We start from the raw sequence: 27,261 nt of genomic DNA, 5'->3' as shown, positions 1-27,261 counted from the left end.
TATCATATTAATAATCCATTATTAACTAGACCCCAGGTTTTTTATCTCCTCATTCAGAGACCTGAACCTGTAGGTCAATCAGTCAGTCTCTGAAAGACATGGCTGATACAGAAGATTGCCCTAATCCTCAGGGTATGTGCTCCTTGATCTTGGGCAGGACCCCACCCAACTAGGAGACCTTAATTCTGTGTAGAGGGTAAAAAGAATCTAATCTAGGTAAATTCTTGCCCTTAGAGAATAAACCCATGTCCTTTTACCCCTTCATTAGAGTTTAGGGTGACCCAGCTCATGAAGAGAAAACCAACCAGAGTGGTCTGGGTGGAGATGGATCCTCTGTCCAGATTGCTGGAAGTGGCTGAGTCTCAAGACCAAACTACTTTCTCAGTAGGAGAAGCTGAAGACTTTTAGCCTACCTCCTCATTTAAATGTTCACCAATCAGGACTGAGTTCTCCTGTAGGGGCATTCTCTTTAAAAAAAAATATTTAAGGCATTCAGCGTTTCCATTAGGTGTCTTTGGTTACCGAGAGAAAGCACTAACCATCAATTTATTGAATATTAGATAGCTTAATTAATAAACTGATTATTAATTACCCAAGAACTCTCGAGGGTTTTTTTATTTGTTATACTATGTGACACTGGGCAAGTAACTTAACCTTGTTTGTCTCAGTTTCTTCATCTGTAAAATGAACTATAGAAGGAAATGACAGACCACTCCAGTATATTTGCCAAGAAAACCCCAAATGCGACCACTGAAAACGACCGAACAACTACAAAGGAAGTGGTATGACTGGGTCAAAGGGTATAAGTGCAGTTTAGTAGCTTTCTGCCAGTTGGCTCCACCAACAATGCATTAGTGTACCCCTTCAGCAGGTGACATTTTCTTTTTTTCCAAAACTTTATCAAAATTTTCATAATGCTTGCTGATTGACTGAAAAGATATGTCCAAGATTAAGAGGGTCAGAAATAGAGTCATCTAGGGAGGCAGTGAGCAGCAGAGCAGTGACTCAAACCCAAGTACTCTAACCAAATTTATAGCTCTCTCCTTTCCACCTGGCTGCCTGGCACCTTTTCCATTCTCCATCCAGTCCTTAGTACAAAGTTATGGACCCAGAAGGCACTCATTGTTAACTAAGTAATTCAGCATTTCTCCACAAAGTCCAACACACCAGAACTCACTGAGGGATCCCACTTAATCTTTCTAGTCATTGTAGAGCCATAATGGTAAGTAGCAGTTTTGCATAGCACTGTACCAATATCACCTTTTATCCTCATGATAACCTTGGAAGGTGGGAGGGGGAGAGGGGTGTAAGCATTTATACAGCACCTGTTCTGTGCTGGGCACTGGGCTAAGTGCTTTACAAATTTATCTCATTTGATCCTCCCACTAACCCTGGGAGGTAGGTACTATTATGATCTCCCTTTTATGATGGAGGAAACTGAGGCAGAAAGAGGTTAGGGGACCTGGACAGGGTCACAGAGTTAGTATGTGTTTGAGGCTGGATTTGAAGTCAGATCTAGCTGACCCAAGTCCACTCCTCTAGCCACCGTACCACCTAGCTTCCCTAGCCTCCATACTCCCTCACTGCCAAATCACCCATTCTACCTCCACAATCTCTCTCTCATCTCTCCCCTTCTGTCCACTCAAAAGAGCCTCTCTACCTTAGCTCTGGTTTTCATCCTTCCCACAGCTGTCAAATTAATTATCTTAAAACATTTGACTTGATCATGGCATTCCTCTACTAAAATACCAAGCAACAAATATCTATTAAGTTCCTACTATGTGCATGTGCCAAGAACTGTCCTCAGTGCTGGAGACAGAACAACAAACATGGATCTGTCCCTGTCCTCAAGGAACTTATAATCTAAGCAACAGTGTGAACATAGAAAAGATACAGATAAAGTCTACACACGTGACTCAGCCTGTGTTTCCAGGTTTTGTTCTCATTAACCCCCTTCATGTATGTACCCTCTGCCCAGTCAAACTGGCCTGGGAGCTGTTCTGAAAATACCACATTTCTCCTCTGGCCCCCTTTTTGAAATACCTTCTCTGCTCATCGATAGCTTTATGGAATCCACAAAAGTGCTGCTGGTTGCCCAAGCATCCTAGTGGCTGATCCTTTATCCTTCTTGAAATGACTTTGAATAAATGTCATATTTACTTATGTATGTACATGCTGTATTTCTCCACCCCCATTCCAGCAGAATGTAAGGTCTCTGAATGCTGAGATGGTTTTGTTTTTGCACTCCTAGTTCCTAGTACAGTGCTGTGGACTTACTAAATAAATGTCTGTTGAATTGAATGGGTTTGGATTGAACACTGTGACGATATCATGGTACAATTCCATTTTTAAAAACACCTTGTATTAAGTACCTCTTAGGTACAAGGCACCTAAAGGAGCTTTTAAGATATCCCGAAATGTCCCAAAATATCCTGACTGGAAAACAGCTACTTAATCTACTGGCTGGCTCATCTGTAGACTGGCTGTCACATCTCCAGTTATGGCAGAAGCTGGGTAGGAAAGAATCCTCTCTTCTCCACCCCGAACTCCCCAAGGCACTGGTGCTTTTGGTTAGGTTGTCCCCTACTCTCTAGTTTCCCTTTTCTTCTCCAGCTGTCCTGAAGATAGGGAGCTTAGTGAATAAAGCCCTGGGTCTATAGTCAGGAAGATCTGAGTTCAAATGTGTCTTCAGACGTTTATTAGCAAATCACCCACACGATACTTGCCTCAGTTTCCCCAGGTGTAAAATGGAAATAACACAACCCAGGGTTGTGGAGATAATAGTTGTAAAGCCCCTACAAAGCACCTTTTTCTGATTGTGGGAAAGGGAGGGACTGTGATCCTCACACCACTCCTAATTTTTCATGTATCTCCATTCTGCCCTACATATACAGGTATAAAATGCAAACCAGAAAGTATTGATTAACCTAAATAGGTGCCTAGGTGGCAGAGCAGATATGTAAATAATCTCCAGTTACGGCCGAGTCCCTTTCTTCCCCGACACTTTCTCTGGAGAGTGCCACACAATTTGCCCATCTGCTTGGGGGCTCCACGCTGTAAATAGACACCAAGTCCCTTATCTAGAGCTCTCTCATTATGTCTGAAATGATCAGGGTCCCCCTGATGGGAGAGAGGCTGTGATATAGGAGCAGCTCCCCTACTCTGGGGTCTCAGTTAGAAAGGGGACGTTCCAGGATCTCAGAGCGGGTTACCTGCCCTGGAGAGGTGCTAGGTACTAGCAACAGTCAAGTGTATGACTTCTGTTTACTTTCTAGGCTACAACCAGAAAAATCTCAGCTTTTCCCTGGGGCTTTTCGGCATGACTAGGTTGGGAAGAGGGCCAGGTAAGGAATTAATACTATAAACCTGAAAACAGGAATTACTCCTAACGAGCCTAGCTGCTTCCCTCTCCCTCCTTTTTCTCCTTGCCTGACAGCTTTCCCCCCTCTTTAGAATTTGCCCCTTTACTGCCTCCTAGGCCAACGAGGCCCCTGCCAAACAAAACCCTCTCCTGGAACCTCATCCTCTCCTGGATAGTTGAACAGCCCTGCCCAGGGAAAATGAGGGCTCTGTGTTAGGGTGAAGGTGAGGGAGGGAAATACAGTCATCCAAGGAGGTATACTAGACTTGAGGCCAGACCAACAGGTAACAATCTACATTACACTATGTTGTGTTCCTCATATGTGAAGGACCTTAACTTCACAGGTTTCCAGTTTCAGAGACCATCTCATTCAACTCTCTCTTTGCATAAAGGGGAAACCAAGGCACAGTGCTATGGAGCAGAGGCAGAATTCTAACCCAATTCTCTGACTCTAAATGGAGCACTTCCCCATTCTGCCACGCAGGTTCTCATTTCTATAAAATGCTGGAGGAACCTGATCGTCAGAACAATTACAAACTATTCATTCTAAAATACTCATGATAGCATCTTTTTTTTTTAGTGCCAAGAATTGGAAATAGAATAAATCCCCATCAATTGGGAGTTTAGGGTAAATGAATGTAATAGATTCGTACTGCTCAAGAAATGACAAGATGAAGAAATCAGAGAGGCCCGGGAAGACCAAAATACGAACTGATGCAGACCCTGGAAAATAACGTACCACGTGACAGGATTACAGCAATGGAAATGAAAAGGGCAATTAGACCGCCCTCCCTTCTTTGGAGAAGTGGGAGACTATAGGTAGAGAATACTGCATATATTGTCAGACACGTTTGCTTTGTTTGTTGGGTTTGCTGAAAGGCTTTTCCTTTCTTTTTTTTAAAATTTTTGTTACAAGGGATATTTTGTTGGATAGAGGAGGAGAAGGGGATATATTCAAAAATAAATGTGATGAAACAACAACAGGCATCAAAAATATAAAACAAAACCTTCAAACTCTTTAAAAATATCAGCTGTTATTATAAGTTTGGCCTGAGTAGTCTGTTAAGAAGACAGGAGCCACACCAAGGGCAGGGGAAGCCAGCCCCAGAGGGAAGGGGAAGCTTTTGAGAAAAAAATTCTGAAGACACAAAAAGAAACAATTCTAATGTGGAGGCAAAAAGGAATGTTTGTGCACAAACCAATGTGGATGCATAGGGTACTCACAAACCAACTTAGATATTTTTAAAGCACTTTTGTCTTCCTCTGTTCTCAGGTAGGGCCTTCCCCCTAGTCTAGGCTGGAGATAGTCTTTCCTCCTGGTCTTTGTCATTTCTTGACCTGGTCAATGGAGGGTGAGGTAATACACCCTTTAGTCTCATCCTTGGCTGCCCTCTGGTACATGTGCAAGCATCTGCCTCCAGGGACCTGTATCACTTGACTGGCCCTTTGCTGAAGCGAGTTTGCCACTGGACAACTGGTCTTCTTATATATAGCCCTACAGATGTGACTCATCCTTTTTGACAAGATGTTTGCTGAAAGCTGTCATCTGCCTTTCATCCAATGGCCAAAAGTCCTGTGATACTTTTAAACTGATTATAGGCTTGTCCACACAGGACTGTAGGGATGAGCAAACAGGAAAATTCCTTAGTTCCTAATTTATCCTGTTGTGTGGCTGATTAATTGTGGGTAGGGGTGAACTCCACTCTTATACACAGAAGACAGAGTCACCCATCATGTAGTGGAGGGGTCTGAGAAGAGGGGCAGCTGGTGTTCCAAGGTCTCCATGCTGACACAGTGGAGGGAGAGTTGAACCTGAAGTCAGGAAGGCCTGAGGTCAAATCTAGCCTCAGACACTTGCTGGCTGTGGGATCTTGGGCAAGTCACTTAACCCTGTTTGTTTCAGATTCTTTAACTGCAAAAGGGAGATTTCAACAGTATATATCTGGTAGGGTTGTTGTGAGAATCAGAGGAGATATCTGTAAAGCCCTTAGGATAGTACCAAACACATAGTAGGTGCTACGTAAATGTCTCCCCCACCTCCCAGGCTTGTTGTGAGAATGGGTAAAGTGCTTTGCAAATCTTACAGAAAAATGGGGATAACACTGGCCTGTACCTTCCTGTGAGGATAAAACGGATGCACTTTGCAAACCACAAATGCCATCTAAATGCCAGCCATCATTCTTTCTGTTGTAACTTAGGATTGTTACTTGTTGCTGTCTAAGTCATCTCATTCAGAGAATGAGAAGGGTCAGGTATCAGTCTCAAGACAGCAGCAGCCCACAGATGGGGCAGCAAGCCAAGCAAAGCAGGTAACAGGACCACTAATATTCCTTTTTCTCAAAATACCTCAGATCCACTGGCGTTATCTCAGCAGAGGCCCCCACCTTTATTCTGTCCAGTTAGTGGCTCCGTGAAAGATTTCCTTTCCCCTATACTGTCCAAACTCCAGGTACTAAAGTCAGGAGAATCTTAGTTTCTTTTAGTCAGTCAGTCAACAAACATTTATTAAACACCTACTAAGTGCCAGACACTGTATTGAGGCCCAAGTTTCTCCCAGTTTCAAATCTCTGCCTCTTCTTATAGAATTCTTCCTTTTCCAGAGTGCCAAGGTCCAGCTGCGTTCAGACCAAGCTTCCTTCTTTTCTCTGGGTCAAACGTTGTATATGTCTGGCTGCCTTTCCTACACACACCAACGAATCCCAAGATGGCAGACCCCAAAGGTCCCAAATGGCTTCAAGAAAAGTCCCCTGAGTTTCTCTCTATTTCCCATCCATGGGAAAACCTGCCTTGCTGCCTTTGTAAGGGACCAATCCTTGGGCTAAAGAGAAGAAGACTAGAGCTCTTTCTTCAGTACTTCTATGGGAACATGTAAATTGTATGACTGTGGATGTGTTTTTCTTTTCATCAAATGCAGATCATACTACCCACACCATCCTCTATATCTCCCAGGAAGCTGGGAGAAGAAAGAAGAACAAGGCCTGTGAAAAAAGTGCTTTGAGATCCTCTGTGAATACTACTTCCTTCCCACAATGCAGCCTAGGGGCTCTCACTTTGCAAATCAGTCAGAATGGCCTCCTTTTGCTCTTCACACACAGGATGCCATCTTCCATCTCGATGCCTTTGTGCTGGCCACCCTCCCCACCTCTGTCTTATAGAAGCCCTTTCTTCCTTCAAGACACAGCTTCAAACATCATCCTCTCCATGAAGTCTTTCAGAACCCTCCTCTGCCCCCATTACTTTATGTCTAACTACTTTGTACTTATTCTCTGTAAAGTTATTCTGTGTACATACACACATGTACCTGCACCCCTACTTTCCTTCCTTCTTTCTTTCCTTCTTTCCTTTCCTTTCCTGTGTGTGTGTGTATTATATATATATGTGTGTGATATGTATACATACCTATATGTGTTATACATATATATACACACATACACATGTATAGATACATCTATCTACATCTACCCCACAGATAAAGGTCAACTCCTTCAGAATTGGGCTTGTTTCATTCTCACTGGAATCACCTGTCTAGCCCAACAGCTGACACGAAGAAGGCTATGGGATTTAGGAAATGTTTGTGGACTGACCAAATGATCGATTTGGCGGTGCACTCTCCCTGCTAACCATCCCCATTTTTGAAGTGGGAAGGTCCAGCTCCTAATCACCTGGGAAAGCCTAGCTAATTAACAAATGGCATTTGCCTTCAAACCACAGGATACTGCTCTTACAAATGCCTCTTTGAGGCGGTAGCGTTTCCAAGACACCCCTAAATCCTCCCAAACAATGTTTCTCAATTGAATCCAATATCATAGGCACTTGTCTGAGTCTTCATCTAGTCCTGACATCCAGAACAGGCAGAGGTGATGTCTCAAAAAGCTCACTAAAAGGGGTTTTTATCCTCAGTGATGGTTATCTAGGATAGTAACATAGAAAATATTTCTCTTCTTATCCCCCAGGTCAGTATAACTGTTGTTCATTCATCGATTCATTCATTTATTCCCTCATTCATTCATTCCTCTGACACAGGCAGTGCAAAGTGTTGAAGTCAATGGAGACCTGGTTTGGAATCTTTATTTCCAAACTTATTAGCTGTGTGACTCTGGAAAAGTCACTTACCTGCTGTCTATCTGAGTTTCTGTACATGTAAATGGTGATAATAATAGTAGCTACTTCTAGGGCTTTTTGTGAGGATCAAATGTGATGTTACTTTATATTATAGCACAGATGCCGGCACATAGTAGGTACTTCCTTCCTTTCCTTCCTTCTTTCCTTTCCTTCTTCTTTCCTTCCTTCCCTTCTTTTCCTCCCTCCCTCCCTGCGGCAGAAGGCAGGGCCCTCCCACCTCTAGTATGTTCTGGTCCTGGCTATGACATTGGCCCAGACCAGCCAGGCAGCCTCTCTTCATCTTCAATCATTATTTCTCCCCCTTCCTCAGAGTCTCTTCTGGGCCCAGCCACATCTTGCCCTCATGGTCCTGAAGTCAGTTACCTTTTCAAAATCCACGGATTTGCATCTTGGATAGGCGTCAGGATTTGTGCCCTGGGCACTGGTAGAGGTTACAGTTCCATTCTCCTGAGGATCCTGGTAAAGGATGAAAAGAGAACAATTAACACTGGGAAGGGAGGCATGCAAGGATGGAACCTGCCTACAAATCTATGCACATTTATTACAGTGGAAGTGCCAGCGAACGGGGAGGCAGAAGCCCTGGGTTCAAACCTGGGGCTCTGTTATTTACTCCATGTGAGATTGGAGGCAAATTTCTGGGTCAGTTTCCTCATCTGTAAAATAAAGGCATTGGACTACATCACATCTATGGTCCCCTTCCAACTCTAAATCTTATGGATAAGAATAGTATCCATTGAAGGAGGCAGCTTGGCTCACTTCAGTGGAAGTTCAGTTCACTTGGTTCAGTGGAACGAAACTGGTCTCAGAGTCAGGAGAGACCCCACTTTGAATCCGAGCTCTTGCTCTGAGTAGATGTGATTGAGCAAGTCATCACATTTCTCTCAGTTTTCTCATCTGTGAAATGGGAAAAATAATTCTACATATCTACCTTATAGGGTTATGAGGCAAATGCTTTGTAAACCTTAAAATACCATATGAATGAGTGGTGGTGTTATTATAATTAAGACTCCCAGAACTAGGATAGCTGGGAACTGGTCACTGGGGTGAGCCTGAAAAGGTGGACTGCCTTTTAGAAAAGAGGTAGGGCAGTGAAAGATAGAAAAGCCAAGCAACAGAGAGGGGACAGAGTCGGAAACATTAACAAGGAACAAGAAGGCGATGTATGTTTCCAGGGGTTGAAGCTCCTGAGCCCAGACCCTGGCCCTCTCAGGTAGCCAGTCACTCAGGAGGGCAGGCTCAGGCAGAGGCAGGCACCAGCAGGGCCCTGGGCACCTTGCAGCACTGACCATTATCACATCTACCACTGGTGCCAGCAGCAACTTGGTGGCCTTTCCTTTCCTCCTCCCACCCCTGTTTGATTAAAGAGGCCCATGGTTCCAGGAGGGCTGGGTCATTTGGAATTCTGGAGACAGAGGAATGACCTCCTCACCTCCCCCAGTTCCAACTTGAGGGAAAGAGCTAAGAGAGGAAGTACGTCTCAGTAGACTCAAGGTTATGTTGAATTAACAAACTAGGTAAAGTCAAAGGGGAAATGGAATGTGCAGGTGAAGTCACAAAAGTGGAAAAAACCAAGAGCTGACTTTGACGTCTAAGGAGCTGAGTTCAGAAAATTCTTGAGCTCAGTTCAAGCCGCTGCCAAAGGGCAGTTTGATTCATCAGCAGGAATAAGGGCTATAGGCTCACTCACTCAGCAAGTATATCTGGGGCCAGGCACTGTGCTAAGGGATGGGGATGCAGCCAGTACAACAAAAGAAACAATCCTTCCTCACAAGGAGCTGATGCTTTCAGATAAAGAGAAGCATACATATCACTTCTTATAGAGCAACAGTATTCCAACACACACACGCACACACACACACATGCACACACACACGCACACACGTATACATAGAAGACATGAATTAGAGGAAACACAGACACGGGAAGACAGGCTTTTTCTTTTTTGCTTTCACTCTGACCCAACTGTAACTAGTTGGGGTGGGGGGTCAGGGTTCATTGAGGGCAAGGGGAGAAGCCAGCTGAGAACCTCAGGGTTCCATCCCTTGATCCCATCCAATAACTGGTGGCAGTAGCTTCTTACTAGGTCTGCCTTCTCCAGCCCATCACACATAGGCTGCTAGGGCAGTAATTATCATCACCACCTAGCAGCAGCAATCAGTTCACAAGTGTTTACTGAACACCTACTATGCACTAGACAAAAACTCTCATAGAGTTTACATCTTATTGCAAGAAAACAACACTTACACATGAAAACACAAGCAAAATAAATACAAAAAAGGTGGAACAGGTGGAGATGAAGAAACATCCAGGGTGTGAGGGTTTGAGTCACACTTTGAAGGACACAACCATTCCAAGAGGCAGAGACAAGGAAGGGGGGGTTACTCTGATCATGGGGCACAGCCTTTACAAAGGCACAGAGGTGAGAAAGTCACGTGTGGAGAACAGTGGGAAGGTTGCAGGGCTCAACCGAAAATTGTGTGAAGGGGAGTGATGTGTAAATAGGCAGGAAAGGCTGGAGCCAGGTTATGAAGGGCATTGAATGCATGTAAACAGGCTGAAGCCAGATGATGAAGGGCAATGAATGACGCAAGGGTTTTTAATTGATGCTGGGATCCCTGAGATCCATGTGAGGGTGACATGGGCAGACCTCTGCTCTAGATGACCAGTTGGCAGCTTTGTGGAAGATGGGCTGGAGAAAGGGGAGACATGAGGCAAAAAGAGTAGTGAAGGATAGGAGGGAGCTGATGACCTGATCCAGGGGGTGGCAGGGGTCAGGGCAGAGACGGGGGCAGAGGGGAGAGACACTGTGAAGGAAGAACAGACAAGCCTGGTGAGCTGACTGGATACGGGAGGTGAGGGAGAGGGAAGAATCAAGGACGACTCTAAGGTTACAAGTCTGGGTGACTGGAGCCTAGTGGTACCCTTGGCAGATGTAGGGAAGTTCAAAAGAGGAGAGGGTTTGGGGGAAAGGTAGACATGTGGAATTTGAGATGCCTGTGGGATATCCAGTTTGAAAAGTCCATGAGACGGTTGTTGATAAAGGACTCAAGTTCAGGAGAGAGATGATGGGTAGAGATGTATAGATCTTAAGAGTTATCTGCACAAAGACTAATTGAACATAGGGGAGAGGATAAAGTCACCAAGTATGAAGGTATAGACAGGGAAGAGAAGGGGATAAGGAGAGAGCCTTGGAGCGTACTCACAGAGCAGGGATATGAATGATAATTCAGCAAGGGAAACTGAGGAATGGTTACAAAAACCCAGAAATGAAAAAGTATCCAAGAGAAAAAGAGTAGTCAACAGTACCAAATACTGTAGAAGCCAAAAAGGCTAAGGATTGAGAAAAGGCTGTTGGATAATGGTAACGGTAACGATGATGATGACGATGATGATGATGACGATGATGGACGTTAGTGCTTGAAGCTTTACAGAGCATTTTGTTTATCTCATTTCACTTGCCCGGCAATCCAATAAAGGACGAGGAAGCTAAGGTTCAGGAAAGTAATTGGCTTAGCAATGGCTGTATGGTAAGACTCAAAGGCAGGATTCAGATCCAGCTTTCTTCTGTCTCCCAATTCAGTGTTCTGTCCAGTGCTTCTACACTACCCAGTACTCTCCCTGAATATCATGTTGTGGCAGATGGAAAACCAGGCCTGGAGTCAAGAAGACTCATCTTCCTGAATTCAAGTCTGGCCTTAGACAATTCCTAGCTGTGTGACCCTGGGCAAGTCACTTGACCTTGTTTGCCTCAGTTTCCTCATCTGTAACAAGTGCTGGAGAAGGAAATGGCAAACAGTATCTTTGCCAAGAAAACTCCAAATGGAGTCACAGAGATTTGGACATGACTGAAAAATGGCTGAACAGTAACATCTTATCCATACGCTGTCTTAGAGCAGGCTCTGATCATCTCACTGTTGGACTAATGCAGTAGCCTGGTGGGGAGTCTGCAGGCCTTCAAGTTTCTCTCCATTTGAATCCAGCCACCATTTAGTCACCACTAAAGGGCAGATCTAATCATGTCATCCCCCTACTCAATAAAACCCCAGTAGCTCCCTATAACCTCCATGATAAAATAAAAATCACCTGCTTGGTGTTCAAAGTCCCTTCCCTCCCCCCTCTCTAGTCTTCTCATACATTACTTCCTGACATACACTCTTAGATCCAGTGACTCTGGTCCCCTGGCTCTTCTCTGAACAGGACACTCTCACTCTTCATCTCTCAGCTCTGGGCATTCTCTCTGGCTGTCTCCCATGTCTGGGATGCTGTACCTTCTCATTTTCCTCTGGCTACCCTGCTAGCTTTCAAGTACCATCTTCCCTCAAGTACCATCTACAATCTCATCTTCTAAAGAAAGCCTTTCTCAAGCTTTCTTACCTCTAGTGCCTTGCCTCTGTGAATAATTTCCTATTTGCCCCATACGTAGCTTGTTTGTATTTGTTTGCTTGTCTCCTCCATTGGATTAAGGTTCCTGGAAGGTAGGGATTGTCTTTTGCTTCTTTTTTTTGCAACTCCAGCACTTAGCACAGTGCTTTGAACACAGAGTAGGAACTAATGCATATTAACTAACTAATTAACAAATACTTATTGACTCAATAGTCAAATTGAACTACTTGCTACTCTCTGAGCTTTGTATTTTCCTCCCTCTGCACCTTTGCTGATATCACTCTCTTCACCCAAAATGCTCTCCCCAACATCCTTCAAGGAAAACTTTGCAGAAGTTTTCATGGCCAGGAAAAGGGATCACAGGATTTCAGACTACATTAAACTCTATAGACACTCTAGTTGTAGAATCACAGATGAGGTGGAAGGGACCTCAAAGGTCACTTATACCAGTCCCTAAATTTTACAGCACCTTGACATTCTTCTATCACAGAGGACCTGTAGGTACTTGGTTATTTGGCAGAATGAATGAATCAAACGTTTTTGGCTACAATTAGGAGATGGGGGCAATAATCATGCTCAGTGGAATAAATTTAACAGTATGCAACATAATTTAATTCTGCATATAACATAATATCTATGTTATAAGGATGTTACATTATAATAAATAATAAATTAAATTCTATGTCCCCAAGCAAAACTGCAAATGTGTCCTTTCTCTCCTCTTTCTCAAGCACTTGAGAACCCATACAAATACCCCTGCCATTCACCCTGGAGTAAGAGGGATCTCCTCTCATGATCTTCCAGTGCCACACGAGTATCTATGGAAGTCAGATCAACAAGATGAATTAAAAAATCAAAGACTCTTAGAGTTGGGACCCTTCGAAGTCACCAAGGAGAAATCTCACATTACTGACAAGTGGCCACTGAGTCTCCATCTATTGAAGACCACCAGTGGCCAGAAACTCAAAAATTTCCAAGTCAAATGTGTGACAATGATACAAAGACTCTGCCCCTAAGGGACTAGCCCTGTAAGACCTGGTCCTTCAGGGAATGAATGACCGACACAAGGCCAACATTTCTTTACCCCAGCTGGATGCTTTAGTATAATTCCCCTAATAACACTGGGGTAGACCTGAGGTTATCAGACTCCTTAGTCCTGAATGTCTTCAGGTGTCAGTAACAGTACTAGAGCAAGAAAGAGGGAAAAGATTCTCTTGGCTCAAAGGAACACGAGGCAGAGAGCATCCTCACTCCCTCACTCTAGCCTAAATTGGATATATGAGGGTCATTTTTCACCTTTACTCTGCAAGGGTGGGGGAATACAAGGTGAGCCACATAGGAAGAGTGATTTTTAGTTTACTGCCTCAGGCACTACACTCTTGTCATGACCCAGGTTATAAATATCATGAAATTTCATAATTCTTTATTACTATATTTTTGAAGGACACAATAATGAACATCCTGTTGGTAAATTCTTGTGATAGGGAGAATTAACATTTTTACCTACACTGGAAAGACTCAGCCTCCCCAGTATTGGGATGTCTCAGGCTGCCTCTCCTTCAGTGAGACTCCAGAGTTTAGGCCAGGTGATAAGGTTCCATGAAACTCCATGAACACTCAAGCATCCTTTCTGAACCTGACTCTGAGATTATCTTTATATGTACCTGAAGTACAAGACAAACGACACATAAATCAGTTCTTTCCACCTCTAAATCCATGACTCATGGTTAGGAACCTAGCAGGGGGATGTTGGCAAATATTTAACAACTGGCTGGGTGGGGTAAATGTACTCATCAAATGCACTTTAGATTTAATCTGCCTTATTAAAATTTTCTCCATCACTTTTATGAGTCTAGACAATCAACAAAACAATAAACCAATCCCTGACATACAGCATTTTTAGGCTTCTGAGGTGTAACTGCTTATTCTGAGAACCAAACAATTAGCTCTCGGTTTAAGTTGGCTCGAATACAACCCTGGGCCTAGGTGACTAAGAGCCTAATGAACCTCAGTAGCATAATGGCTCTGCCCAGGAAGACTGCTGGAGAGATCAAGAGAGACTGGGCAAGGGGCAAAGCAGGGACAGAGGCCTCATCTTTCCTCATTAGAGAGGACAGTTCAGCTCTGTCTTTCCTGGCTTTGCCTTCCTCATCTGTAATGGACTAGATGGCTTCCAAGGTTCCTTTCAGCCTAGTCCTAGATCCCACCTCTCCCAGCCCAATTTCCTTCCATTGTGGCTCCTGCTGTCAAGGCAGTGCCCCTCCAAAGCTTCTCCTCCTCACAAAAGAAATGCTCTTATTTCTTTGTTTCAGACAAGGAGAGCAGGAATCTCCTGCTCCTGAGAGGTCATATGAAGACAGGTTGGGGGACTCTTTCCCTGGGGAGCCTTGCCAGGCCCCAAGTCAGGCAGCCATGTGGGCAGGAGTTATGTCTTCCCCAGCAGTTTCCAAATCAGTATCTCAAGTGGGGGTGGGGGGGAAGGAGGGAGACAGACAGACAAGGACAGAGACACAAAGAGAGAGAGACAAGGACAGAGAGACATAAGAGACAGGGGAGGGAGGAAAAAGAGGGAAGGAGGGAGAGGGAGAGAGAGAGAGAAAAAGAGAGAGACAGAAAAAAAGAGAGAGAGAGAGAGTTAGCTCAGTCCAAGGCAAAGAGACACACTCATGCATGAGGGGTGGGACATCACTGGTCCCACAAAGGAGTCTGAGGACAACCAGGAGAGACTGGTGAATATATTTACAGTCTATCTTGTACGTACATAGTTTCTTGAATGGTGTCTTCTCCATTACAAGGTGAGGGCCTTAAGAGTGAGGACTGGGTTTGCTTTTCTTTGTACCATCAGGGCTCTCATGCAGGATGCCAGGGCACATAGTAAGTGAGTGCAGGGGCACATAGTAAGTACTTATTTGTCTTGACTAAGTGATTCAGGGAAGAGAGAATATGCAGGCACAGGGGGTGGTCAGTATATCCAAAACTGCAGAGATGTAAAGAAAGATGAAGACTAATAATTACATATTGGACAAAAATTTAGAGCTGGCAGGTACCTTTGTGATCATGTAGTATAATTCCCTTGATTTACAGATGGAGAAACTGAGGCTCAGAGGGAGGTGAAGGAACTTTCTGGGTCTCAGAAAAAGGGCTAATATAGAAGGGAAGAGGAACAGAAAAAGCATTTATCAAGTGCCTCCTGTGTGCCAGGCCTGGTGCTAAGCACTCTACACATATCTTTACAACAACCCTGGGAGGTAGAGGCTGCTATTGTGATCCCCATTTTATAGCCGTGGAAACTGAGACAGAGACTAAGTGACTTGCCTAAGGTCACGCAGCTAGTGTCTGAGATCATATTTGAACTCAGGACTTCCTGAATCCTGGCCATGATTATACAGAAGAAAGATAATTGGCTCTATAATTAGAAGGTGTGGGCCTCAGTTTTCCCTCTGAGTATTGTCTATGAACTCATGTAGGTCATTTCACTGCCCTAGGCTAGTTTCTTCATGTGTAAAAGGAGGGGATTGGCATGGATGACCTCCTGGCTTCTTCCAGATCGAGAGCTGGATCCCATAGCCTTAGTCTGGGCTCCAATTTCCTCATTTGTAAAATGAAGAGACTGAACTGCATGCTCTTTGGTTTAGTTCTTTGATCCTGTAAGAAGTAATTAGCAGATAGGGTCTTCGAGCAGAGGGACAGCCCAGACAGATGATTATCTGGAAAAAGTAGGAGGTGTCCAAAGTCCCTTGTGATCCTCATGTCTTCCTTCTACCCCAGTATCTCAGACCACTGACTACTGACCACCCCGAGGAAGTCTAGACCACTTTTAGGGATGCATAGGTCAATCCCAAGTTCTTTTGTCTTGGTCTGGGTTGGGCTTTTCTCTACTTTTAAAGAGGCTGACGGACACAGACATCAAAGGTTGGGTTCTGTAAGGGGAAGAAAGGGTAGAAGCATAAGGAAAACAGGTTTAAACTCTTCCCAGGTAGACTATGAGTATGCAGTATGACCAAGAACCAAGAAGAACTCTCTCTGGAACCATTCATTGACTACTTATTCCATGAAGACCCTCTGCTGTTTTTGTCTTTGGTGCCTACAATCCCCCCGCACCTCCCCATACCCCCCCCATGCCCACTCATCTCTATCTCTAGAATTCCTTCCCTTCAAGACCCAGCTTAGGAGCCAACCTCCTCCATGAATGTTTCCCAACTCTTTTTTCCTTCCCTTCCAAAATGATCTCTCCTTGGTCCAATACATGGGAACCCTAGGCCTAGGCTGAAAACTCCCTTTGCACTTATCTTACTTTCCCTTGTATTTGTGTCTGTGTCTTCTAACCACTTCCCCCAATTATACTATGGGCTCTTTGAGAGCAAGGTCTATCATATTTTTGTATTTCCAGTGCCTAGTACTGGTTCCCAAATATAATATGTACTTAAAAAATGTTTAGTGAATGTTTGAATCTTTTTGCATCTATGAGTCATTTGATATTTACAATTTTGAACACAAGTAGGACAAATATTACTCCCATTTTAAAGAAGAGGAAACTGAGGCCCAGATAAAGTAAGAGCCATGTCATTGATCAGGACAAACTAGAACCCAGATTTCCCAATTCCTATTTCTGTTCTGTTCCCACAAAGAGCCTAAGACTTGTCCCTTTGCATAGAGATAAGTCAATGATCACTCCCATAAGTGGTCCCTTTGAATTCTGTCTTAGTCCAGACATAAATTCCATTGCCCCTTAACTCCCTGGATCCTGGAGAGGGAGTTATTTTAGGGAAGTGGGGGGAGGGACAAGGGAGAACAAAATGGCATAACAGCCAAAAAACCTTCTCCCTGCATCAAAAACAAACAAATCTCCTATAGAGTCAGGCAGTGCAAGGAGCCAGTGTGCTAAGTGGGTGAGTGGACCAGGAAGAGGCAGGAGTGCCTGGCATAAAAGAACTCAGGAATAGACAGCCTTTTATCCAGTAGCCCAGAATTTGAAAATACTTTTACAGAAATCAGGTGGTGAGCTCATCCCTCCTCTAAGTCATCCCCAATCTTTATTCACATCTCCGTGAGAAGTGAGGTGAGGGAACACGAAATTCTGGGAAATGGGTAGACTTGTTCCAGGTCAGGACAGGGACTCATGAAAGAAGAGGCACCACAAATGTGATTCGACTGTATCTGTTTACTGATTTTCAGGCTTTTTCAGGCTAGGCTTGGAGATCCCAGTACACCTGAGGAAAGCTTGGTTAACAAGCTCACATTTGTGGGCCCACAGGAAAGAGCGTTGTTGGGGCCCCCAAGAAAGAGCGTTGTTGGGGCTGGGTGTTTTGAACATCAAAAGTCTTTAGATGTGATGGGAGATAGGCGTGTGTGTGGGAGACTGGAAAGAGGAGTGTGATTTCGGTTTCCAATATACCTGGACACCCAGCTCCTTCAATGTAGCTTTCCTTTTCTTGAGAAGGAAAGGAACATGCAACTCTGGTTGGACACTGGGTCAGTTCCCTCCCCCTTTCACCTTCCTCCCTCTCTTTTCTCTGGTAGGTGGTATATTGGGGCCCACAGATCTACATCTGGAGATAGACCTGTTCACCGCCTCTGCTTTGACAGCTTCCCTTTATCCTAGCTGCATTGATTTTGTTTGTGCAAAAACTTTTCAATTCCATGAAATCAAAATTGTCTACTTTATCTTTTAGCAACCCCTCTAGACCCCTTATTTAAGAATTCTACTCCTAGGAATAGTAGTACATGCAGAGCTCAACTATATAATAGAGCAATAACCATAAAAACTATTTGGTAGTAGTTTAAAAAAAAGAAAAATAGATCAGCAGAAGAGACTAGACAAATAAGAATTATAAACAACTCAACTTAATAACCTAGTGTTCAAAAGACCTAAGAACCTATATTCCTGGGGGAATAATGCCGTATAGAACTGCGGAGAAAACTGGAAAATACTTTGAGAAAAATGAGGTTTAGACTAAAATCTCATATTACATGCATCAATAATCTGGATCTGAATATTAAAGATAAGAGAATTTAGAAATAAATATAGAATCCCTTCCCACCCTCCTCTCCCCATATCATTAACAAGCAAATTCCTTGGATTGAGGAGGTTTATGGGGTTATTTTCCTTTTTAAGTACAATCACTTTAATTAAAAAGGAGTTTCATCACTAGATAATTGGCTAGTTGAGGCATCTTCTAGCAATCTGCTTTCCTCTGAGCTCCAGAAATACTGTGGAGATGAAATAGGTGGGTCCAACCAATTCATGCCAGGAAACTGACTCATCTGTCCTCATCGTCATCATCAACACTACCAAAATCATCATCCCCATTACTGCTAGTTAAGTGACCTGACACCCAGTGAAATGGCGTAACTTGGCGTAACTTTTCTAAGTGGAAAAAGAACACAGTGATTTGAATCCCTGGGAAAATCTGTCTAGTAGCCAAGAATTCTGAGAATGATTACAACATGGCTGACTAATTTTGCTTTCCAAGTCTTATCCACAAATAGGTTCCAGCATTGGAACACTAATCTGCAGAAGGAAAGAGGAAGGAGACATGGTTAATAACTCAGCGTCCTAGTCAGTGGAGAAGGAAAAATAGGCAAGAGTCCTGACTGCCCCAAGGTTCCACAGACTGTCTGGACAAGGGCTGGGGGCCCCTGCCTTGGAGATTTTCTGGAAGAAGCTGGACGACCAACTGTTGGATTTGTCATAGTGGGAATTTCTCTTGGGAATGGATTGGACTAGATCATTCATTCAGTAGACAATCAATCGAGGTCCTTTCCAATTAGAAAATTCTGTGAAACATTTCCAGGTATTGCCCTTGCTCTTTCCTGGAAAAGGAAGATAATATCTGGCGTGGTGGTGGAGGTAAGGTGGAGGGGCAGAGATGGAAGTGGTGTGGTTTGGGGTGCTAGGAACCCAAAATACAAGGGTACAGGGTGGGTCTGCCTCAAAAGAAATCAACCACTCAAGCCTTCTTTCAGTCAGAGTATGGATGTTCAGGGGTCCAGATCCCTGCTCCACCCCCCCAATCAGAAGGGGATGGGAAATAGGATGGAGAGGGGGATTTATGGTTGAAGGATGGGAGGTAATGGGGAACGGGGAAGTAGGGAGATTGGAGGTGGGGAGAGGTAGAGAGCATAGGAGATAGGAAGGGGGCGGGGGGAGAGTGTTTCTCCAGGCCACCAGGCACAAATCTCATTGTTTTCTAGGGATGCTTCTTAGTCTTGAAGAGGTATTGTGACATGGTAAAAAAGAGCAGTTTGAATGTAATCAGAAAACCTGGATTTGAACAACAGCTGATAGGGTTTCTCCCTGGAGCAGCTTACACACACATTTTCCCTTCTCAGATCAGTAACACAAAGTCTAAAAGATACATGAGTCCTACTCAAAGGAATAATTCTAAGTAATGCATAGCTTCCTGATGGTCACCCCCTTCCCATGGAATGTCACCATTCCCTTTTGGAATTGCTACCATTCCATGCAAGGGGACACCCACTAGACGCCCCCTCCCTGTCCCCTTAGGCTCCTGGTTCAGGGCAATCTGCCTGCGTGGGCTCAGGGAGAGACACAGCCTGGGCCATGTGACCACAGGGCCCACAGAACACACAAGCAGCCACAGTCCTGGAAGGTCAGATTAGATTGTATTTCCTCAGGCTAGTTCTACACCCTCAGGCCTCACCCAGAAAAAAATCAGAGGCAGCCCTCCAGGGCTTCCTTTGTTTTCTAAAACTGAGCAGGAGGAAAAGATCTCAGGGTGAGTGGGCACCCTGGGAGAAGAGGAATCCGTGTAGTTTTGTCTCCTGGACACCCAGGGCAATGGGGGTGGGGTGGGGAGAAGACCTAGTATTTCCCTGTCCCCCTCAGAGGAGGAAAAACACTAAATCTGCAGTTAGAAGAGCTATGTCAGAAATAGAGTATGTCCTCAGTTTCCTCATTTGTAACATGAGGGGATTAGACTCATGCTCTAACGTTCTGCTCAACTTTAAATCTCAGGAATCTCAGAGGGAGGCAGTAATTACTTGAGCTCCTAGAGTAGCCTAGAATGAGGATCTGCCCAGGTCCTACACCACACTAGAAGCTGCCCAAGCCCTGACCCCTCTGACTAGCAATTTGAGGAGTGGCTATCCTGAACCCAAGAGAACAGGCCCTGGGGAGATCCTGATGGAGTCTGAGTTTCAAAGTTTCAAAGGCTGGCTTGGGAGGCAGCTGCTGCAGCTCCAGGTACCCAGCTCACATTATTTCCTGGTTGGTTCTCAGCCAGCAGAGAGGACACCTTCACAGTTCCCTGGCCCTATTATGCCAAAGACCTAAAAAAATAGCTTCATCAATGTTGGCAGGTGACTGGCGCTACATGGCACAGAGTAATTGGGGCCAATGGTTCTAAGACAAGTGAAAGTGAATCCCTGGCATTTCCCTTTTATATACAGAATATCCCAGAAGTTCCAAGTGCCCTTTACTGTATGTCTGGGAGGCAACCGGAAATCTGTTAACCCTTTATAGCCCTAGCTGTTATTAGCATATTATTATTAGCATAACGTCTGACACACAATAAGAGTCTAATACATGCTTGTAGACTGACTGACCAAAAGGAATCTGCCAACTTCATGACAAGTCTCCTGGTTATCTCACTGGAACCTTCCTCCCCCGGAATGAGAATTCAATCAGAGGCCTTCTAAAGATCCATACCCAATTTCTCCAAGATCACAGAATCATTGATTAATAATCACTTGTGAAGAGCCTACTATGTGTAGGAGGCATATAAAGAGAGGCAAGGGACAGCTGTTCCATAACTCGGGACTTGGGAGTGGTTAAGAGACTTATCCAGGATCATATAGCTAGCACATGCCAGGGGTGGGATTTGAATTCAGGTCTTCCTGACTCAGAGATAGGCACAGTGCCTCTCTTTATGCTTAAAGCTTAACTAAATTTCATACACACACACACACACACACACACACATACTTTCATTAGATGAACAAATTGAGGCTCTAAGATTAAATAACTTGTACAAAGTCATGTAATTAATAAGTAGCACAGTCAGAACTTGAACCCAGGTCTTTTGACTCTAACACCAACGCTCTTTCCACTAAACCATCCTGTCTTTGAAGGAACAAATAAATGAATAAATAATCTAGGGCCTCACTAATGAAACAGTTACTGGGGCAATAGCCCACAGATTAAGTACAAGAGTTAGTTAGGGCTACCCTGACAACAGAAAGCTTTTACTAAAAGATTCATGGATTTATTCCAGGGATCCAGCACTTAGTCCAGCACCTAGCACACAGTAGGCACACAGAAGGCACTTAATGAATCATAGGTGACTGGCATCATTCAACTGAAACGATTTAAAAATTCTGCTTGGCCTGAGAGTTAGATTCTAGGCCTTGGTGTGGGACGAGGGGAATAGGTGTGGGAGGGGATGTGTGAGTTGGAAGTGACTTTACAGACCTCTGCTCACCATACCCAATGGGCTGCCCCAAGAAGCTATACCACTACAAGGCAGGAGGAGGCATGACCAGTCCCACATGCCTGTTACAAACTTAGGGGTCCAAAAAAGAGAATCTGATGTGGATGATGGAGAACACATGGGGGGCGGGGTGTCCCAAGCCCCCTCCCCTCCTTGCCCCAACCAGCCAAGACCTTCTGGGCACAGAGGAGGGCCAAAAGATCTGGAAGGCAGTCATGGACACATTCTGCAAAGCAGGTCAATAAGCATTTATTAAGTACCTACTATTTGCCAGGCTCCGTGCTAATGGCTAAGGATACAAAGAAAGGCAAAAGACAGTCCCTGCTGTCAAAGAGCTCACAGTCTAATGAAGGAGACAACCTGCACACACCTATGTAATTATATATGTACATACACACACACACACACATATATATGTTTAATAATCACAGAGAGAAGACCTTAGAAAAACTATGAAGAACATGAAATTGACTTCTACTCCTTGCCTCCCATTGTGTGCTCAACCAATCAAATATAGAGACTTTCCTCTTCCACACCCTTCAGGCATCCAATGTCCTCAGGTTCTGAAACTCATTATTTCAAGGAGTAACAATTTACAGGCAATCTAAAGGATTGCTTCTCTTGAAGAATTTGAACTTCTAGAATCAATCAATCAATCAAAAAGCCTTTATTAAGGGTCTGCTATGTGCTGGTCACTATGCTAGGCTCCTGGAGAAAGAAATGAAATGGTCTCTGTCCTTGAAGAGCTCACATTCTATGATATGCATATGGATATATACTCCTCACATACAAAGTAGATAACCTTAGGGGGTAGAGGGATGGCTGTGGCTGCTGGGGAAGACTGGGAAAGAGCTTATGCAGACCTCAGTTGAGTCCTGATGGAAACCCAGTGTTCTAAGAGGTTGAGGTGAAAAGGGAATACATTCCAGGGATGGGAGACACTCAACGAAAGGCATGGAAATGGAAGAACAGAATGTAAGGAACGGAGAAGGCCTGTGTGACTGGACTGTCAAGTGTGAGGAGAGCCGTAATAAATATGAAGACTGGAAAGGTAGGTTGGGGCCAGGGTAGAAAGAGTTCCAAATGCCAAATGAGAGTTTGAATCTGATTCTAAAAATGATACAGACACACTAGAACTGACTGACTAGAGGGGTGATGCAGTCAGACCTATATGTTGGGAAAGTTACTTTGTCTACTATGTGGAGAATGGGTTGGAATTGAAGGAGACTTGAGGCAGGGAGACTACTGCAATCATCTTAGGGAGTGGAGATGGGCCTCAATTAATGGCTGTGTCAGTGGAGAGAAAGAAACATAATTTAGCATCAGACTGGCTCTGTAGGGCGAGAGAAGCTGAGGAACTCAGGAGGACATCTGGCAGACTAGAAAGATGGTGGGGGACTCTACAGGAATAGGGAAGTTGGAAAAAGGAGAGGGTTGGAGAGGAGATGGAATGAGTTTTGTTCTGGCCATGAAATTCAGTTTGAATTTGCTAGGCAATGAGGATGTGGTACTAGACTCAGAAGAGAGGCTATGATCGGAAACACTGATCTGGTAAGCATGAGGTAACATTTGTAAAGCACTTAGCAAAGTACCCAGCATACACAGGGTGCTTAAAAAAGACTTATTCCCTTCCCTTCCCTCTTATTTGCATAGAGATGAAAACTGGACCCATGAGGCCTGATGATATCACCAAATGAGGGAGTGTAGAGAGACGTGTCCTAGGGAACACCACAGTCAGTGGGGATAGGGGGAAGTATGATATCAATGTCTTACTTGTTGGTATGTATCACATTCCCAGATTAGAGCATGACCTCCTTGAAGGCAGGAACCATGATTTGTTGCTAGGTTGTTTTTTTTTTTGTCTTTTTATCCTAAGCCCTCAAAGGCTAATAGAGATACTCCCATGCTTGATGTGACCAGACTTCTAAACGTTACACAGAAAGACTTGCTTAGTTAAAGACAATTTTTAAAGAGATGGACCAAAAGTAGGAGAGGAAGTGGAATAGTTTCAGGTGAGATGGAGAGCTGACAGATGGGCAGCCCCAGGGCTTTGGTGGCATCAGTCATTCCCAGAAGTCTACAGGAAGGCACTTAGCAGTACAGACAAAAGTGTCATAGAATGACAAGGCCTAGATGGGTGGTTGTCTGGACCACTACAAAAAGTACCAATATTCCACTGAAGAATCCATAGTGCACACACAGGGTATTGTGCCAGGAAGACTCGAGTTCAAATCCTACCTCAGACCCTCAGTAGTTGTGGCATCCTGGACAATTCACTTGGCCTCTATTTGTCACCTCAGTTTTAACTATAAAATAGGGCTAATAAAAGTTCCTACCTCCTAGGGTTGTTGTTAGGTTAAAATAAGGTAATATGCCTGACACTTGGTAGATGCTTAGTAAATGCTGGCTTATTTATTTTCTTCCACTTAATAAATGTTTGTTGAAAATGTTGACTTCAATTCAAACGAATGAATTTGATTCAATAAACATTTATTAAAATCCCTACTATGTTCAGGGTACTGTGCTGGATTCTGGGATGACTAAGACAGAAATGAAACTGTCTCAGTGCTCAACGACAATTTACTAGGAAGATACAACATGAGAAGGGTTGGGTAGTACACTTGGAAATCTTACGGAGAGAGCTGATTGGATCCATGGAAGCTAATGCCGGCAGAGTAGAAAGAGAAGAAATGAAGACCCAAGGCAGAACCTTGATTAGTTAAAGTGGTCCTGATATGAGTGAAGAGGAGGGGATGGATTCTGGAAACAAGAATTCACAAGATATAAAAGAAAAGGAGAGGAGGTAGCAACTGATTCAACTAGGCTTTGAAGAGTGGGAAAACAAAGGAGGAGCCAGTATCTGGTCAATATTGTCAAAAACTTAAGGAGAGGAAGCAGAATGAGGCCTGAGAAAATAGCCATTGGATTCAGCAGCTATGACAAGATTGTTAACTTTGAGGGAGTGGTTTTGGTAAAATGCTGATGAGAATGTTGCCAGACCACCAAGGGTTGAAAATCACGTAATGAGAATGGCATTTAAGGCAGGGAACACAGATGAGACTTTCTGGGCATTTGGTCACGTAAAGGAGAGGAGGTCAAGCAAGTTTTCTGGGATGTTCTTTTTTTAATCTTCAAATTCCCATAGGACACCTTGATAAACATATGTTGAATTGAATTTATTAAGAGGCTATTCTGTGTAGGGGCATTCTAGCCATGGCCCTTTATCTCAAAGAATTCAGAGTCTTTTGGTTGGGAGGGAGGAGGGAGCAAAGATACCCACATAGATAACTATAATATACTGTATATGCATATGTAAGTATGTATAATGTACAGGCACACATGTATATATGTATAACAGGCATATGTGTATATATGCATGTATGTGTGTATATACATATACATCACAGTCCAATTCCACTTTTTATTCACCAGTTGCCTCTTCTTAGCCACTGTTAATACAATTTAAATATTTGGATGCACTAAGGAAAAAACAGAATGTCTTAGGGCATGCAGCAGGATAGATCAAATAACATGAAGCCCACTAGCCATGTTTCCCTGATACCCTAATGCTAGACAGTTTCAAGTGGAAGTAAACCATTGCTTTTTCTTTCTTACATATCTTGGTGGCACAATGGATAGAGTGATGCACCTGCAGTGAGGAAAACCTGATTTCAGATCCAGTCTCAGATACTTACTAGCTGTGTGTGATACTGGGCAAACCCCTTAATCTCTATCTGTCTCAGTCTCCTCAACTATAAAATGGAAATGATAATAGGAACTACCTTCCAGGGTTGTTGTGAGAATCAAATGACAGATTTGTAAAGAATTTAGCAAAACTTCAAAAACCATAAAAATGCTACTATTACTATTACTCATATTCTAGAAAACTACTGAAAATATGTTACTGCAGAAGAGTTGCCAGGGCAGGAATCCCAGACCCAAGGGGAACCCTCAGTTGTGATGCTCTGAACCAGTAGAGTTTCCCATATGGTGGATGGGGTTGATCAGCTACTTAGACCCTAGCCCAGGTCAGGAATATGCAGAGTTCAGACCAAGAGACAGTGATCAGACTTTGCCCTGGGCCAGACAGACCTCTTTAGGAGCACTGAAAGCTTGCAGGCCCCCAGCCTGAGTTGTCCCTGAGATCCTGGAGTAGCATAATGTTCAATACTCTAAGAAAAGAGCAACAGGGCCAGACCAGACTTTCTCTCTGGAAGTGCACAGAGTCCAGCCCTAATATCAAGTCTGAGGTCAGGAAGTAGGCTGGAAGAATGAGAAAAAAAATCCATCATAAAAAAAACCTTACGGTTACAGGAATGCTCAAGTTACAAACTGAGAAGAGGGATTAACTCCAAAACATATTCAAGCAAAACCTCAAAAAGAAACACAACTTAAACACAAATTCAACAAGAATTCCTGGAAGAGATAAAGCAAGGTTAAAAAATATTCTTGTCAATGAAATAAGAGCATTAGAGGAAAAAATCAGGATACAGGAGCTGAGAGAGAAAAAAACTAGAAAAGGAATTAATCTTGGCCAAGCAATAAGCTCCCTGAGAATATTAAAATGGACTACATGAGGCAGTGAGGAATATTAACACAAAGTCAAAAGAATAAAAAGACAGAAGAAAATGAAAAGTATCTCAGAGCAAAAACAAAAGATTGAGGAAGAAAAATTTAAGAATCAATGGACTACTTAAAGCCATGACCAAAAAAAGAGCCTACACATCATATTTGAAGAAATCTTAAAAGAAAACTGTCCAGATCTCTTAGAACCAGAGGGCAAAATGGAAATAGAAAGAATCCATTGGTCACCTCCTAAACCCCAAAATGAAAACTCCCAGGAAGATTATAGCCCAAATCCAGAGCTTCCAAGTTAAAAAAAAAATACTGCAAGGAGCCAGGAAGAAAGAATTCAAGGACTGAGGAGCCACAGTTACTCAGGATCACATGTGATTTAGTCACCATTGTAAGGCAGTGAAGGGGTAGGAATATAGTATTCCAGAAGGCAAACGATATAGGTTTTCAGCCAAGAATAATTTACCTAGCAAAACTGAATATAATCCTACATGGGTAAAGTGGATCTTTAATGAAAGAGAGGACTTCCAAGCATTCCTGACAAAAAGCCCAGTGCTGCTTGGAATTCAGAAGTTCAAACATAGGAGTTAAGAAAAACTTAAAAAGCAAACACAGATGAACGATAAACTGCTTACATTATAACATGGGGAGATGATATTTGTGTCTCCACTGAACCTGATCATCACTGGGGTTCATAGAGGGAGTCTAACTGGAAACAAGATCTGGAATGGTTCTGTTATGTCTTGATGATCTTAAGAGAAGGCTAGAAGGAGAGGTGAAAAGGAATACATGGAGGGAGGGAAGGGGAAGGGAAAGAAAGATCAGAGAAAATTATCTCACACAATCAAGGTTTGAAAGTAGTACAAACAATGAGGAGGGGGTCAGGGAGAGTGGTTGACATCTGAACCTTACTCTCTTCTGAACTGGTCAAAGGAAGGAAGAACACACACGTGCACATGCACACAGACACACACAAAGTTGGGTACAAAAATACATCTCCCTCAACAGGAGTTAAAGCAGAGAAGGGAAAAGGGGGAATTAGAGAAAGGGCAGATTAAAGGATTAGTCCTAAGGAAAACAAACTTTAAGGATGCGGGGAAAAAAAATACTTATAGCTCTTTTATAGGCGACAAAAATGGAAACCTGAAGGGGTGCCCATAAATTGGCTAACAAGTTATAGTATATAGATATGGCAGAATGTCATTGTGTATAAAAAATGAAGAAGGTGGTGATTTCAGGGAAACCTGGGAAGACTTGTATGAACTGATACAGAGGGAAGTGACCAGAACCAGGAGAACTATCTAGATGATGAAAGTAGTAGGATAAAGACAAACAACTTTGAAAGAATTATGAATCCTGATCAGTCAC

The 27,261-nt window shown here is 43.5% G+C and overlaps 1 protein-coding gene across 1 annotated transcript in view; it reads right to left on the bottom strand.

The window, feature by feature from the left end:
* The window catches only part of FA2H (fatty acid 2-hydroxylase), an 87,101-nt gene that overhangs the window by 29,337 nt on the left and 30,503 nt on the right, over nt 1-27,261 (bottom strand). Inside the window, exon 2 of the mRNA XM_072636550.1 lies at nt 7,847-7,939. Within this exon, the coding sequence (XP_072492651.1) occupies nt 7,847-7,939 (93 nt within the window). The remainder of the gene's footprint in view (nt 1-7,846; nt 7,940-27,261) is intronic.

The sequence above is a fragment of the Notamacropus eugenii genome, chromosome 1, assembly GCF_028372415.1.
Source record: "Notamacropus eugenii isolate mMacEug1 chromosome 1, mMacEug1.pri_v2, whole genome shotgun sequence".
Classification (NCBI taxonomy): Eukaryota; Metazoa; Chordata; class Mammalia; order Diprotodontia; family Macropodidae; genus Notamacropus; species Notamacropus eugenii.
Note: the sequence above shows the minus strand (reverse complement) of the source record. Positions and strands in the feature narration are given on the sequence as shown.